Source organism: Oryctolagus cuniculus, chromosome 9, assembly GCF_964237555.1.
Source record: "Oryctolagus cuniculus chromosome 9, mOryCun1.1, whole genome shotgun sequence".
NCBI lineage: Eukaryota > Metazoa > Chordata > Mammalia > Lagomorpha > Leporidae > Oryctolagus > Oryctolagus cuniculus.
Window position 1 is genome coordinate 12,525,348 of NC_091440.1, and position 14,637 is coordinate 12,539,984.

At 38.2% G+C, this 14,637-nt stretch overlaps 1 protein-coding gene across 15 annotated transcripts in view; it reads right to left on the minus strand.

Annotated features, from left to right (window-relative positions):
• Positions 1–14,637, minus strand: part of PCCA (propionyl-CoA carboxylase subunit alpha) — a 438,870-nt gene that overhangs the window by 344,399 nt on the left and 79,834 nt on the right. For all 15 annotated transcript variants that reach the window (XM_070048637.1, XM_051850469.2, XM_008260152.4 and 12 more), the window contains 2 exons: positions 8,694–8,807; positions 6,819–6,872 (listed from right to left, as the gene is read on the minus strand). In XM_070048637.1, the coding sequence (XP_069904738.1) occupies positions 6,819–6,872; positions 8,694–8,807 (168 nt within the window). The remainder of the gene's footprint in view (positions 1–6,818; positions 6,873–8,693; positions 8,808–14,637) is intronic.

Below are 14,637 nucleotides of genomic sequence, written 5' to 3' on the forward strand. Positions count from 1 at the left end.
GAGGAACTTAACACACTACCTACATACTGCCATACAAAGAGCATTAAAGTAGGACCAAAAACGTCTACAAAATATAAAACCCACCCTTACCTGTTTGCATGAAAATACCACCAACAAAACTACAGAAGTCTTAAAAGTTATCCGGAGACTCTAGGTGTTAGAAAAACAAAATTCTCACTGGTACACCAGAAGGGGCAAAGGAGACAAGACTGCACCAACAGTAAGAATAGATGCCAACTAAACCTATCCCCCGCCCTCCCCCACTCCCTCAAAACAGTGACCCTAACAGCACAGCCCGGTTCCAGCTCCTCACAGAAGCAGTGGGGGACACCGCTGACGCGGGATCCACAATCTCATCTACCAGCTGTTTGACCTTGGGCGAGGCATTCTATAACCTTTCTAAACTTCTTCTCTCTTCACCCTAGGTTGTCAAGAAGATTAAGTGAAAATGGCACAAATTCATCTGTGGACAGGCATTCCATACATATTTCTGAGAGCCTAAGAGCCACTTCTTTTCTTACAAACAAAACCCTACTTTGTCACTTCATAGTAACCTGCGTAACAGCGAAGCCCTGGAAAACACACAGAAACATACTCTCCAGCAGAATATAAATCTGGTGCCAGCGATGGCCTCAATGGACTGAGACTGGGTAATGGGGCAGGAGGATCTCAGAAAGAAACTCTAAAAAGAGTTATCTTAAACTGGCATCTGCTGGAAAAATATTTAATGCTATAAAAGTTATATCCTAAGTAGGAATCTTGCTCTGATGGACAGAACAGAGTGTTTCTCAATCACTGCCTGCAAATTTTCATAGCAAACGAGACACAGAGCAATACTGCCTTCTGGTTACAAACCAGTCTTTCTTCTGATTGGAACAAAGTTTTCTTGCAAGTTGAATATTTTACAGTTCTTAATCTAATACTGTTTAATTCTTCCATAACTATTTATTGTATTTACTATGTAGAAATCATTAGGGGGGCCGGTACTGTGGCACATTAGGTTAATCCTCCACCTGCAGTGCCGGCATCCCATGTGGGCACTGGTTCTAGTCCCGGTTACTCCTCTTCCAGTCCAGCTCTCTGCTGTGGCCTGGGAAAGCAGTGGAGGATGGCCCAAGTGCTTGAGCCCTGCACCCACGTGGGAGACCAGGAGGAAGCACCTGGCTCCTGGCTTCGGATCGGTGTAACTTCGGTCGTTGTGTCCACTTGGAGAGTGAACCAACGGAAGGAAGACCTTTCTCTCTGTCTCTCTGTCTCTCTGTGTCTATAACTCTGCCTGTCAAATAAATAAATAAAAATCTTTAAAAAATAAAAGGAAATCACTAGGACAGATGACAGGGAGAAGAAAAAAGATGGGTAAAACCAAGTCTCTTGTCTTGTGGGGACATTAAAGCACAGAAGCAATGTTAGCGTAATATGAAAAGCAGTAAGCCAATAAGACATTTAAAGATTCTTAAATCCTCTAGAAGTAAAAGGGAAACAATGTCCATCAGAAGGAAATGGAAAACTTTCCCAGCAGAGGTAACAAGTAAGCTGTACCTTTAAGGACTGCTTGAAATACGGCAGGAGAGGATGGTGTGCAGACTGAGGGAAGAGACTGAAGAATAACACGGGACAGCCGAGCTACGTCTGGGCACACTGTGAGATGAGGCACACTACTGAGAAAGGCAAGTGGAGGAGAGCAGATCAGAAAGAAAACCGGTGAGAAAGGAAAATGCTCATAACCAGGCACTTCAAAAAATTCATGAAGAGAGTGAGCATTTAGCCTACGAGTGAAGAAGTCTATGTTCCACGTCAGAGTGCCTGAGTTCAATTCCTGGTCCTGGCTCCTGCCCCAGCTTTCTGCTAATGGTGCAAGTAAGTGCATTCTTGCCATCCATAAAGAAGACCTGGAATGCGATCCTCGCTCCTAGCACTCAGGTCCTACCTATTAGGAACCTCTGGGGGAGGAGGAACGGGAGACAGGGACAGGAAGGGAGGGAAACCAGTAGATGCAAGATCTCTGTCTCTGTGTCACTCAAATTATTTTTTTTAATTCATGTCTCCTTAGTAACTGGTCTCTTAGAGTTCCCTCTTGTGTTTGCATGCAGGCAAGCACAGCAAACTGGCTGGGGGAAGGGAAGTGGTTCACAGCAGAGTATGCTCTGGGCAGAACTGCACCTGTAATGCTGTTTGCTGGCCATCCTGTACTTCATGTACTCACTTTGTGTCTCTGTAGAAGCCAGGGTTGAGTCATTAACGGCCTCTGAGTGAGGGGATAAATCTGGAAAAATTACTAAGGCCTCGGGGAAGGTTGCTGACACACAATCAAAGCTGGTACTGATGATGCTCTGAATTGCGAAGACGGATTGACTTCAACCTTTGCTGCAATTAGAGGCAGGCACCCAACTCTGTCAAGAAGAGATGGGCAAGGCAGAAGGCACAGGTTCAATCAAACAACTTACCCAGCTTTACCACAGGAAATAATCATCTATGAACTGGTTTTATGTGGTTCTATTTCTCACAAGGGTCTTCCCCACTGGCATTACAGTAAACATTTTAAAAGGACTCTGGATCAAGAGGTAGAGGTGCGTGTCCTGGTATATTCTCAAGTCACTAATGAGCTGGAGCCTGTGCACACTCATTCAACTTCTCTGGGTTTCCTCTTGGAAACTGAGGGATCCAACTAGATGACACTATTATCCTTCCCATTGTGAAATGTGGACCCTAATTCCTGAGATTTCATCAAGTTTTTCTTTTCTTTTCTTTTTTTTTTTTTTTTTTTTTTTTTTTGACAGGCAGAGTGGACAGTGAGAGAGAGATAGAGAAAGGTCTTCCTTTGCCGTTGGTTAACCCTCCAATGGCCGCCGTGGCCAGCGCGCTGCAGCCAGCGCACTGCGCTGATCCGATGGTGGGAGCCAGGTGCTTCTCCTGGTCTCCCATGCGGGTACAGGGTCCAAGCACTTGGGCCATCCTCCACTGCACTCCCCGGCCACAGCAGAGAGCTGGCCTGGAAGAGGGGCAGCCGGGACAGAATCCGGTGCCCCGACCGGGACTAGATCCCGGTGTGCCGGCGCTGCAAGGCGGAGGATTAGCCTAGTGAGCTGAGGTGCCGGCTCAAATTTCATCAAGTTTTAAAGCTAAAACTAGGTAATTTAGCACTTAACTTTATTGAGCCAAAGATCTTCCAAAAGGAAAGATCTTTTTTCTTTATTTCACAAATGATATCCACATGATGGGCAGCTCCTCCTGAGCAGGACCCACAACTGACCCATTTTTATATCCTCAAATGGCCGGAGCATTGAGACAAATAAGCATTATTTAATGAGTGAATAAATTTATGTTGACCATGTCTCTAACTTCCTTGCAACAGATATTCTTCCAGATCATGAGTTTTCCAAACTTTTTTTATAAAGGGCCACACACTAAACATTTTAGCTTTGACAGATTAGATGGTCTCTGTCCCATCTATTCAATTCTGTTGTTATAGTGTAAAAGAAGTCATGGACAATATGTAAAGGAATAAGCATGACTGTGTTTCAATAAAACTTTATTTAGAAAAACAGGCAGCAGGCTGCAATCATCTTGTGGACTATGGTTTGCCAACTCAGCTATATAAACAAATTTAACATATTAATTTGTTCATGTACATTTTAATGCAAGTATTACTTGAAATAATTTCTTTGAGCAGAACCCTAGTCAAAATTCCAAGAAAGACAACAAGAAAAACTGTAAGATAATACATCACGCCTGGTAAATCTGGAGCTTTGGCTATTTCCACCTAATTCTCTCTAAAGACCTCTAAAAGCCTCAGTTTAATTGTAGGGCTTAGTTTTTAATCCATACAGTAAGTTGGTTAAAATACACAATCCAAAGCTAGAGAACTCCATGATCTTGGTAACTGCTGGTTCTTCAGACAAGGATGCGCACTTTCACCATTGCTATTTAGTACATTCCTAGAAGTTTCAGCCAGAGCCACCAGGCAAGAAAAAGAAATCAAAGGCATACAAATTGGAAAGGAGGAAATCAAACTATCCCTAATTGCAGATGACAATGATTCTACATATACGGGATCCAAAAGACTCCACCGAGAGACCACTGGAACTCATAAAAGGGTTTGGCAAAGTGGCAGGATATAAAATCAACACATAAAAATCAATAGTTTTTGTATATTCAGACAATGTCATGGTTGAGAAAGAACTTTTAAGATCAGTCCCATTCACAATAGCTCCAAAAAGAATTAAATATCCTGGAATAAATTTAATCAAGGGTGTCAAAGATCTCTACAATGAAAATTACAAGACACTAAAGAAAGAAATAAGACATTTAAAAAAGGAAAGATCGTCCATGTTCATGGATTGAAAGAATCAACATCATCAAAATATCCATACTACTAAAAGCAATTTACAGATTCAACACAACCCCAATCAAAATACCAAAGACATTCTTCACAAATATAGGAAAAATGATACTAAAATTCATATGGAAACACAAGAGACCCTGAATAGCTAAAGCAATCTTATACAACAAAAACAAAACCAAAGGCATCACAATATCTAATTTCAAGATATACCACAGGGCAATTATAATCAAAACAGCCTGGTACTGTCAAAAAACAGACTTGTAGACTAATAGAAAAGAATAAAAACTCCAGAAATCAATCCATGTACCTACAACCAACTTATCTTTGACAAAGAAGCTAAAAACAATCTCTGGAGCAAGAATAGTCTAACAAATGATTCTGGGGAAACTGGATCTCCACATGCAGAAGTATGAAATTAGACCCCTACCTTATACCTTTCACAAAAATCCACTCAAAGTGGATCAAAGAGCTAAATCTAGGACCTGATACCATCAAATCATTAAAGAACATTGGGGAAACTCTGCAAGACATTGGCATAGGCAAAGACTTCTTGGAAAAAAACCCCAGAAGCATAGGCAAGCAAAACCAAAATTGACAAATGGGATTACATCAAGCTGAGAAGCTTTTGCACTGCAAAAGAAACACTTAGCAAAATGAAGAGGCAACTGACAGAATGGAATAAAATATTTGCAAAACTATACAACTGATGGGTTAACTTCCAGAATCTATAAAGAGCTCAAAGAATTCAACAACAACAAAACAAACATTTCAGCTAAGAAATGGCCAAAGGACTTGAACAGGCATTTTTCAAGAAAGGAAATTCAACTGGCCAACAGAAACTTGAGAAAATGCTCAGGATCACTAGCCATCAGGGAATGCAAATCAAAACCACAATCAGTTTTCACCTCACCCCTGTCAGAATGGCTCCCATACAGAAATCAACAAACGACAAAGGCTGGTGAGGATGTGGGGGAAAGGGGACCCTGGTCCACTGTTGGTAGGAATGTAAACTGGTGCAGCCACTGTGGAAGACAGTATGGAGATACCTCAGAAATTTGAATGTAGACCTACCTTATGATCCAGCTATCCCACTAAGAATTTACCCAAACCAAAAAATAGGCGTATGAAAGAGTTATCTGTACCCCCATGTTCATTGCAGCACAATTCACAATAGCTAAGATATATAATTAACCCAGATGTCTATCAACTGTTGACTGCATAAAGAAAATATGGTATATATACACTATGCAGTACTACTCAGCTGTAAAAAAAAAAAAATGAAATCCTATATTTTGCAACAAGATTGATGCAACTGGAAGCCATCACACTTAGTGAAATAAGCCAGTCCCAAAAAGACAACTATCATTCATTTTCCCTGATGGGAAGTAACTATTAGAGTGCCTGAAATGTAATATACTGGAGTGAAATAGACATTTCAGGATTCAATGATTGTTTACAGCCCATGTCTCTTCCATTAAGGAACAGTGCTGTTTTTGGGGTTTTTTTCCCCTCTTCATACTATTTGTTGAATTTTTTTTTACTTAGTGTAGGGTTAACTGTATGATCATTAGGTAAACTGAAAATAGATCTTTATAAAAATTAAGAGTGGGAATGTGAAAGGGAGGAGGAGGAAGGCTTGGAGTGTGGGCAGGAAGGAGGGTAGTTACTATGTCCTAAATCTGTATATGTGAAATACATGAAACTTTGTATAACTTAAATAAAATGAAAAAAAAACAAAGAACTGTTGGCTCCAAGTTAAATGTTTCTATTCCAAGTAGGAATTTCACCTAGAAAGTAACATTCATAATTTCTAGTCCACAGAAGAAAAGATTAGGAGCATGCCAAGAAGTAAAAAAGTATAAGCTATCAGAATAAATTAACACATAATCTAATTATCAAAAAACATACACGAATCAAAATGGTTTAATATCTGAAAACTAGTTCCAGTATCATCTTAATTTAGTTGATAATGAACATGAAAAGCCAGTAGCAAAAATAAGTTAATTTACCTAGGCAGGAGAGTGATATTAAGAAGACACTCAGATCATTAAAAAAAAAAATCCTACAAAATAGAGGTTGTAAGATTTGATCTTAAATGTCACAATTTGTGATTAAAGGGGGAAAAAAAATCTTACTTCTGACTTCACATTCCAAGCTTAAGGGCTAACAGTTAAATCACTGAACTCCCTCACATATTTACACTTAAAAATCTGAAGCTTTTAACTTTAAAAGTTAAAGACCAGGCAGTATATAATAAACGAGATAGCATTCATTAGATGTAATGGTGACTTCATAATATTTCCATTTTTATAGTAACTCTTCAAATCAAAATTTGGGATACAGAGTAAAAACTCTCCACTGTTAACAAACAACTTTCAAGGAATTACTAGGTCAATTAAAATTCTATAATGCATCACTATCCACATTTATGAAACCTACAGAACTAGTTAACAGTTTTTGTTCATCATAAACTTACCAAACATTTGGCAAATTCTTTGTTTTCTGAAAGGAATCCATAACCTGGATGTACCTTAGGATTTTAAACAGAAAGTACTTTCAATTTTATCATATTGCAAATCTTTTATAAACATCATACAGAATGCTTTGATGTATTTACTCTAAGTACTCTATAAAGTAAGTATTCTTGCACACTGATCACCTCTAATTCCCTCTTCTGGGTACAGTGTCAAATTCCAGAAAACTGTCTGTAATACTCACTTTACACACACTGTCTTTGTCCTAGCCACAATCAAGGCCATAGACCTGTGTATCTTCCAGCCCAACTGCATTTGTTGGCATTATTCAACACATGCTCCTCCTGACCCTAACTTTTTCTGAGGCTAACTTTGACCTCAAGTTTGTAGAATTTCTCAATGGCTAATGGGTCAAATAATTATGTAAAAGGAACCTCTGGAAAGGGGGACAAAAATCTCTAAATTTCCCCTTTCTTTACCGAACCAGGAACTGCTATGTTCCAAAACCCAGGCTATTACACAAACATATTTCATTCCCAAGGGCATTAATAAACTCAACCACTACAAATGAGTTCTTTCTGTGCCACTGAACTAAAACAGAGACTTAGTTTTACTTTGACTTCGTACTCTGGATTTTTCCTTCTAGTGTCTACCCTTCTTGCCCTCCTCACTCCAAATGTAGCCATTCACAACTACTTCAGGCTCTCCACAGTGCTAGAAGCCGAGTTTCACAGTCCTGTTCCAATCAAGGAAGTCTCAACTCTGCCATACTAGCCAAAACAATTTAGCTATTCCAGTATTAGTCAGTGTTGAACATATTTCTAGTAAAACAATCTTGCTAAAATGAAAGTCAAATTTTTGAAAGAGCCAATATCATAATCCAGAAATAGCTCCATGTCAGAGATTTTTAAATGCTGGACTGAGCTTTCTGAATACCGTTCAGAATTTAAATTACTTCATCATAGGACAAGGGTTTCATTCCATCGATTTCATTTTATATAAACATTGAACTAAAGACTGTATTTTGACAAGCCACAGTTAAAAGGTTAAAAGAGTTTTCCTTCATTAACTGTACTAATAAACTGTAAACATCTATAATATTGGTTCATGAATTCCGGTTTTTTATTTCAACATTCATCTTACTAAAAGATTTCTTTCAAAAGAAACGTGAGCACTAATTGAAGCACTCCAGGCTAACTGCCAGTGTTGGCTGCTTCCACCCAATTTTAGAGATAACTCCATGTAGCTTTTAAGCATTATATGTAATTAGTTCTCTGATATTTAAAAAAAAAAAACAAAAACACTCTTCCAGATGTCAAAAACTGTTTTTATCCTAGGATTCTCCTTCATTCAAACAAAATACCAGGTAAAGAGAACTAATCACTTAATCATGTAAGTTATGGCCACTTTACTGGTACTAACAAACTAAAATAATTACCAATGCACTGTTTTTATTTCTGAAAATGTATCTAGGTACACATAATTTTTAAATGACTGAAACAGAATGTAAACAGGGTCTGCTGAATTTTTGTAACAGATTTTTTTTTTAATGTGCATATTACACTGAAGGGGTTAATACTCAAAACTAATTGGGATTTCTTTTTTTCTTAGTAAATTTGGAAATGAACTGAAACTACTCCCTGGTGTGAAAGCTGAATCCAGCAGCCACCTGCAGGATCAGCAACCGACACTGCCAGATGCTACAAAGCCTTTGATTTCCAGTAGCGAATTCGGCCACATTTAACTCATGTGACATGAACTAACTGCAACAGCATTTTCAATCATTCTTTCTTTTTTTTTTTTTTTTTAATACAAACTCTAGCTTTCTGCTCACTACATATGAAACAGCTGCAGCAGATAGATTCATTCAGACTCACAGCTTGGGCCCTGGTTTTCTTAATGGCTTCCATGATGGCATCCATGTTGAGGTAGCTTTTACTGGTGGGAGCTGGGCCAACACAGACGGCCTCATCCGCCATTTTCACGTGAACCTGAAGAGACAAATCTCTGCATTAACAGATGCTCCCAGCAAAAAGAATCCGCATCATCTCCAAATACACACAAAACTGCAAATCAGACTGACTTATCATTTTTAGAGTGCGATTTTTCTTTCAAACATGCTCTAAAAACAACAAAGCAACATAAACTCAGGAACTGTATTACCCACGACTTCATTTATTAAGCCTAATTCTTATGTCTAATCAAATGATTTCCATAATATCCCACACTTACTTAAGTAAAATCACAGCAAACAACTTCAGCTTCCTATTCTGTTCATCTGCACATAAATCTGTTATCAGAAACTATCTTGTTCCATGTAGCCAGAGTTGCCCAATATTTTACTAACAAGCAGTCATGCCTAGTTCTAAGCAAGCTCCCCAGGAAGTTGGGATAATTAGAGGGACTGAATGGAGGGATGCAGCGAGTGTCCCTGCACAGCATCAGGTCAGCACCAGGCACAAATTAAAGCCCAGTACTAAAGAGTTCAATATCACAACACATGAACCAGAAAATCTTGAGAATCATTTAAATACTCTCACATTCGATCCTTGCCCATTTCACATTTATTCCTAAAAGAACTGGTATGTGTATTTAGTTCTAAATCTACTCAAAATTCAGGAATGTATGTTCCATTTTAAAACTACTTTATAATGTTTTAAATCTATTTTTGCTGAAAAAAAAAAAAAAAACAATAAAGACTAGGCATTCAACGTGGAAAGAGTAATTCCCTAGTTCTAAAAGGAACTTATTGTTTTTAAACGATGAAAGGATTAGTGTATTGTTAAAAAGCTCTTCCTAACAGTTTATAAAACTCTGGATCATTTTAGAATTATTTTATAAGAAGGATACATAAAAGTGGAGGAGAAACACATACCTGAACATGTGTAGCTTTTCCCTCTCACAAAAACATTCTTAAGAGAGCAAATATTCAAGTATATCTAAGTTATAGTCCTCAGTTGTGAAGAAATTTTGAAAAAAAAAATACTGTTTTAAATGAAATCTTAAAAACAAAACGAAAAAGCAACCTCGAAGAAAGCTCAAGTTTTTATTATCAATTCAATAAATATTTTCCAATGAAATAAAAAATCATATTGTATATTGAAAGGAGAAAAATATATACTCAAGGAATTTATAGTTCAGTATTTTAATACAAATACTCAAACATCTCTACTCTTCAATTCCTTCAGCAATCTAAATCGCAAGGAAAGGCAGCCAGGCTCACACAGCTCCTCCAACCTTCCCCGTCCCAAGCCCAGCTCTGTCCCTTGCCTGGTGGATTCCAGCCTCAGGTTGCTCTGCTGCCCTAGATCAGGATGCCCCTTCTCTACCATTCTCTGTCCATACAATTTGTTGTGCTGACTGTGGCTTTGTCTTTTTGTTTTGCCTTTCTGTAGGAAAGAAATTGAATACTTAATGATCCCTTAAAAAGAACACATTAGCCAGGTGTGGATAAAGTCTTCATTTAAGGTTATAGCCACATTTATCCTGTATTTTTTATTTCCCTCAGGTATAACCTATTATTAAAGATGCACTTAAAGTTCCACTTCTACCACTGGGTCATTCCCAGCACTTCAGCTTGGGATGAATCTCCTTTAATTTGAACTCTGAGAGTACTTAGAGCGAATTTTGGCATTTAATCACATCCTACTCAGCCATTTGGTTTTAACTGCTTTACAGACTAAGTCTGCTACAATTTACAGACTCTTCTCCACCAGGTCACAAGGTTCCAGACAGCACAGACTATGCCTTAAACTCTTTCTTTCACTCTCCCTAACAAAACGGTATGTGCTAAAAGCTTATTCACTCATAGACATATTTGGATGGTAATTTATATAATAACTTCCATTACTAAATGTTAAAGCTATTGTCTAGAGGTTGAAAAAAATTACTTCAAATCACTTTCTTTGAGGTAAAAATCTACACCTAAATCAAGTCTTCTGAATCTCAGCAATACCTGTGCCAAATGACAGTTGTTCTGGAGGAAAAGAAATTACAAGACACACATGTGAGTGTTTATATGTCCAAAATTTTATAACGCACATGCATCAAAATATAAAAAAATGTGGATTTCAATAGTATCTTGACATTTTTACTCCCAGTCTTTCCTCTAAAAACAATTTTATAACAATAGTATATACTCAAAAAAATACTAATACTCAAAAAAATTCATGGAAAACTGAATTACAGGGTAAGCTTAGGGAGCACCTAGCCTAGTGGATAGGATACCCACATCACATACTAGAGTGCTTGGGTTCCGTTCCTGGTTCTGACTCCTGACTCCGGTTTCCCACTAATGCAGAGCTCAGGAGGCAGCTCAAATGCAGAGCCCAGTGATGACTCAAATAACTGGCTTCCTGTTATTCATGCGGGAGACCTGGACTGAGTTCCTGGTACCTGATTCCAGGCTGAGCCAAGCTCTAGGCGTTGCAGACATTTGAGGAGTGAGCCAGCAGGTGAGAGTACTCTCAATCTCTCTCCTCCCCTCTTTCTTAGATATATAAGAAACATTTATTTAAAAAAAAAAAATAAGTTTATTGTGGTGCAAAACATTTTGAAATCCATGCAGTTATTCCATAATAGGCATTTTCCATAGACTGAAAAACTCTCATATATAAAATTATATCCTTTTGCTTAATTTTTCTTTAAGATCCATCTTATTTATTTATGTTTGAAAGGCAGAATGGCAGAGAGGGAGAGAGAGAAAGAGATCTTCCATCCACTGGTTCAAATGGCTACAACAGTTAGGGCTTGGGCCATGCCAAAGCCAGGAGCCAAAAACTGCATCTGGGTCTCCCACGTGGGTGCAGAGACCAAAGTACTTGGGCCAACATCCACTGCCTTCTCAGGTGCATTAGCAGGGAACTGGATCAGAAGTGAGGTAGCCAGAACTCAAATCAGTGTTCCAGTATGGGATGACAAGTATTGCAAACAGCAGCTTAACCTGTAATGCCACAATACCGATGTTCTTGCTTCATTATCTTAATAAACATTTTTCTTATAGTATCATAAACTCTTTGTAAACATATTAAGAACTAGCTCAGAGTCTACCATTTTAGTAAGTAAATAATACTGTTCTAGTAAGTAAGTTATACACCAAAGATAGGTCAGAACTGCTTACAAACTTTACAGAGAAGGGCTAAACACTCATTGTTTCTCAAGGATGGTTTCTTCTACAGGATGACTTCAGACAGCTCATGGGAAACGATTGGGGCAGCTATTGTGGTAGAATGAGTTATATACAGCCTCCTGGGACACGAGCATCCCCTATCCAGAAAGCCTACCAATTCAGCTTCTTGCTAACTGTGCACCCCAGGAGACAGAAGAAGGTGGCTCAAGTACTTCTATCCCCACCAGGCACATGGGAGATCCGGAGGAGTTCCAGGTTCCTGGCTTCAACCTGACCCAGTCCTGGCTGTTGTGGGCATCTGTGAAATGAGCCAGCAGATGGCAGATATATTTTTCTTCTCTGTGTGTCATTCTGCCAATAAAACTTAAAAAAAAAAAAAAAAAAAAACTATGGGTAGCTTTCAAACATTCTTTTGCCCAAAATACTTATCTTTGAATTCCATTTTCAAACAAACTTTTTAAATTACCCTCGTATTTCTCAGAAACAAATCATACTGCCAGAGGAAGAGTAAATGCACATCTCAGCAAGACCACAGGGTGCCTAGGGTCAGTACCAGCAAAAATTCTGGGTAAAGCATTTCCTTTACATCACAGTTCTCAAGGAGACACTGAGGAGTCCACCTGGAAAGGATAGTTCAAAAACCCTTTGAAACTCAAATTCCAATTTTCTTGTTATTGTTGTACTAAATGGGTATAGTGCTTTATTGGGTTTAATGACAGAAAACAAAAGCAGCACAGATGCTGTTCTGAGGAATGAATAAATATTGTTCAAGTTGACTAGTTATACTTAAGCTTCAAAAACCCAATGCTTAAAAATACAAATTATTTTTGCTATATTTTAATACTCAATGAAAAACATAACAATCATGCAAAGTCCAAGCTGAGGTAAACTCAACAATTAAGTAGGATTTTCTGGCTCTGCTTCAAAAAGAAAGATATTTTAAGCACTAATACTAAGCAATGCAGTCTCCATAAACTTTTCCGTTCTCAGAAAATGCATAGCGGTCTCTGAAGCAGATTATTAGTTTCTGCAAGCATTTACGGTTTTATATCTTGAACTTTTTTATTTTTTAGAGGAAAATTACTTGTATCAGCCTGTGATTTTTCCAAATAATGAGCTAGCAGAACAAAGGCTGTTTTTCAACTTATAGGTCTGAAAAAATCATCTTTCTTACTGACCTTTTAAAAGTAATTATAAAAGTGCAGATTTGGATAGGTTAAAATTATGTCTGAATTTTAAAACTTTGAATATTAATAGAAAATTTCATATTTATCAAATATGCTCAAAATATTACACTTTTTCCTTATCCTTCTCAAATACATTGCATTTTCATGCTAAAAAGTACTAGGCCAGAGGGAGGCATTTGGCCTAATGGTTATCAGTTAAGACACCTGCAACCCATGTGGCAGTGCCTGGGCTGGAATCCTGGCTCCACGTAGGATTCTGGCTTTCTGATAATGTGCACCCTGGGAGGCAACAGTGATGGCTCAGGTTCTTGGGTTCCTTCTACCCACAGGAGAGACCCAATGTCACAACCTCAGCCTGGACTCCAGGCCTTTGGGGAGTGAGCCAGCAGACGGCAGTGGCAGTTCTACGACTCTCCTCTGTCCGGCACTCTGTTTCTGTCTCAGTATGTGTCTTTCTCTCCCCAAGTCTCTTTCAAATAAATAAAAAAGTTAATGGAAATGCATATTACTAAAGAAAATAAATGATGTGTGGGTTTTAACTTTTTGGCACCAAAATAAATGCATATTTTAATTCCGTTTCTTCACAGACTTTGTGGAGTACTTTCATAGACACAGAACCCAATGGTCTGAATGAAAGCTTTCCAACTCCTTCTTATGTAGCACAGACTGAGAAAGACAGGGAAGACAGCACCTCCAGAGGCGCCTCCTCATGACATGCCTGGAGATCTTTGAAACTCAACACACAATTTCTGTAGTTAGGAGGGTACTATTCACCATGACTTGTATTTTCCTTCAATGTACGACACTGGCTAGCCTAGGAGCATCATCACATATAGACCAGATGTGCACCTTGCCTGAAAATACCAATGGCTTACAAAACCTGGCCAGACCTGAGCCTCCAACAAGTCTCCAAACATTCCTAACAAATGAACATTACCTTAAAGAATGAAACGTTAAAGAAAAGAAAGCCAACGGACTCAACCCTAAAGAACTGAAAAAAGTCATTTTCAAACAACCAGAAGAAATCCTATTTCTTGAAAAAAGAGGAAGAACTCTTCTTCCTATTTTATACAACATGTCTAACAAGACATATGTAAGTTTCAAACACTAGCTAGCATTCTGACATATCCTTCCCAGAAAGGCAATCTGATCCCTAGAAAACAAAGAATGATTTTCTGCTAAGGCAGTAAATATTACATTCTCTTTGATTCTATTTTGTAAAACTACATGACATATTTATTCATAATTATTTTGGATGGTAGAATGAATGATTTTACTATTTTTGTTCTGTGGTAATTTTCAAAGTGGTAAAGCTAAAAATTATAAGGGAAAAAAAGGAGAACAGGTGCCAGTTGCAAAACTCCCAGGCCATTTTCTACAATCACAAAAGAGAACTGATCCTGAATCAATCCTGGAACCAAAACAAAGGCTTTTTTCAGTCTTTGTCTTGCAAGGATGTATTTCTGAGGATATAGTAAACAACAAAAGAATGAAAAGCAGCAGGAC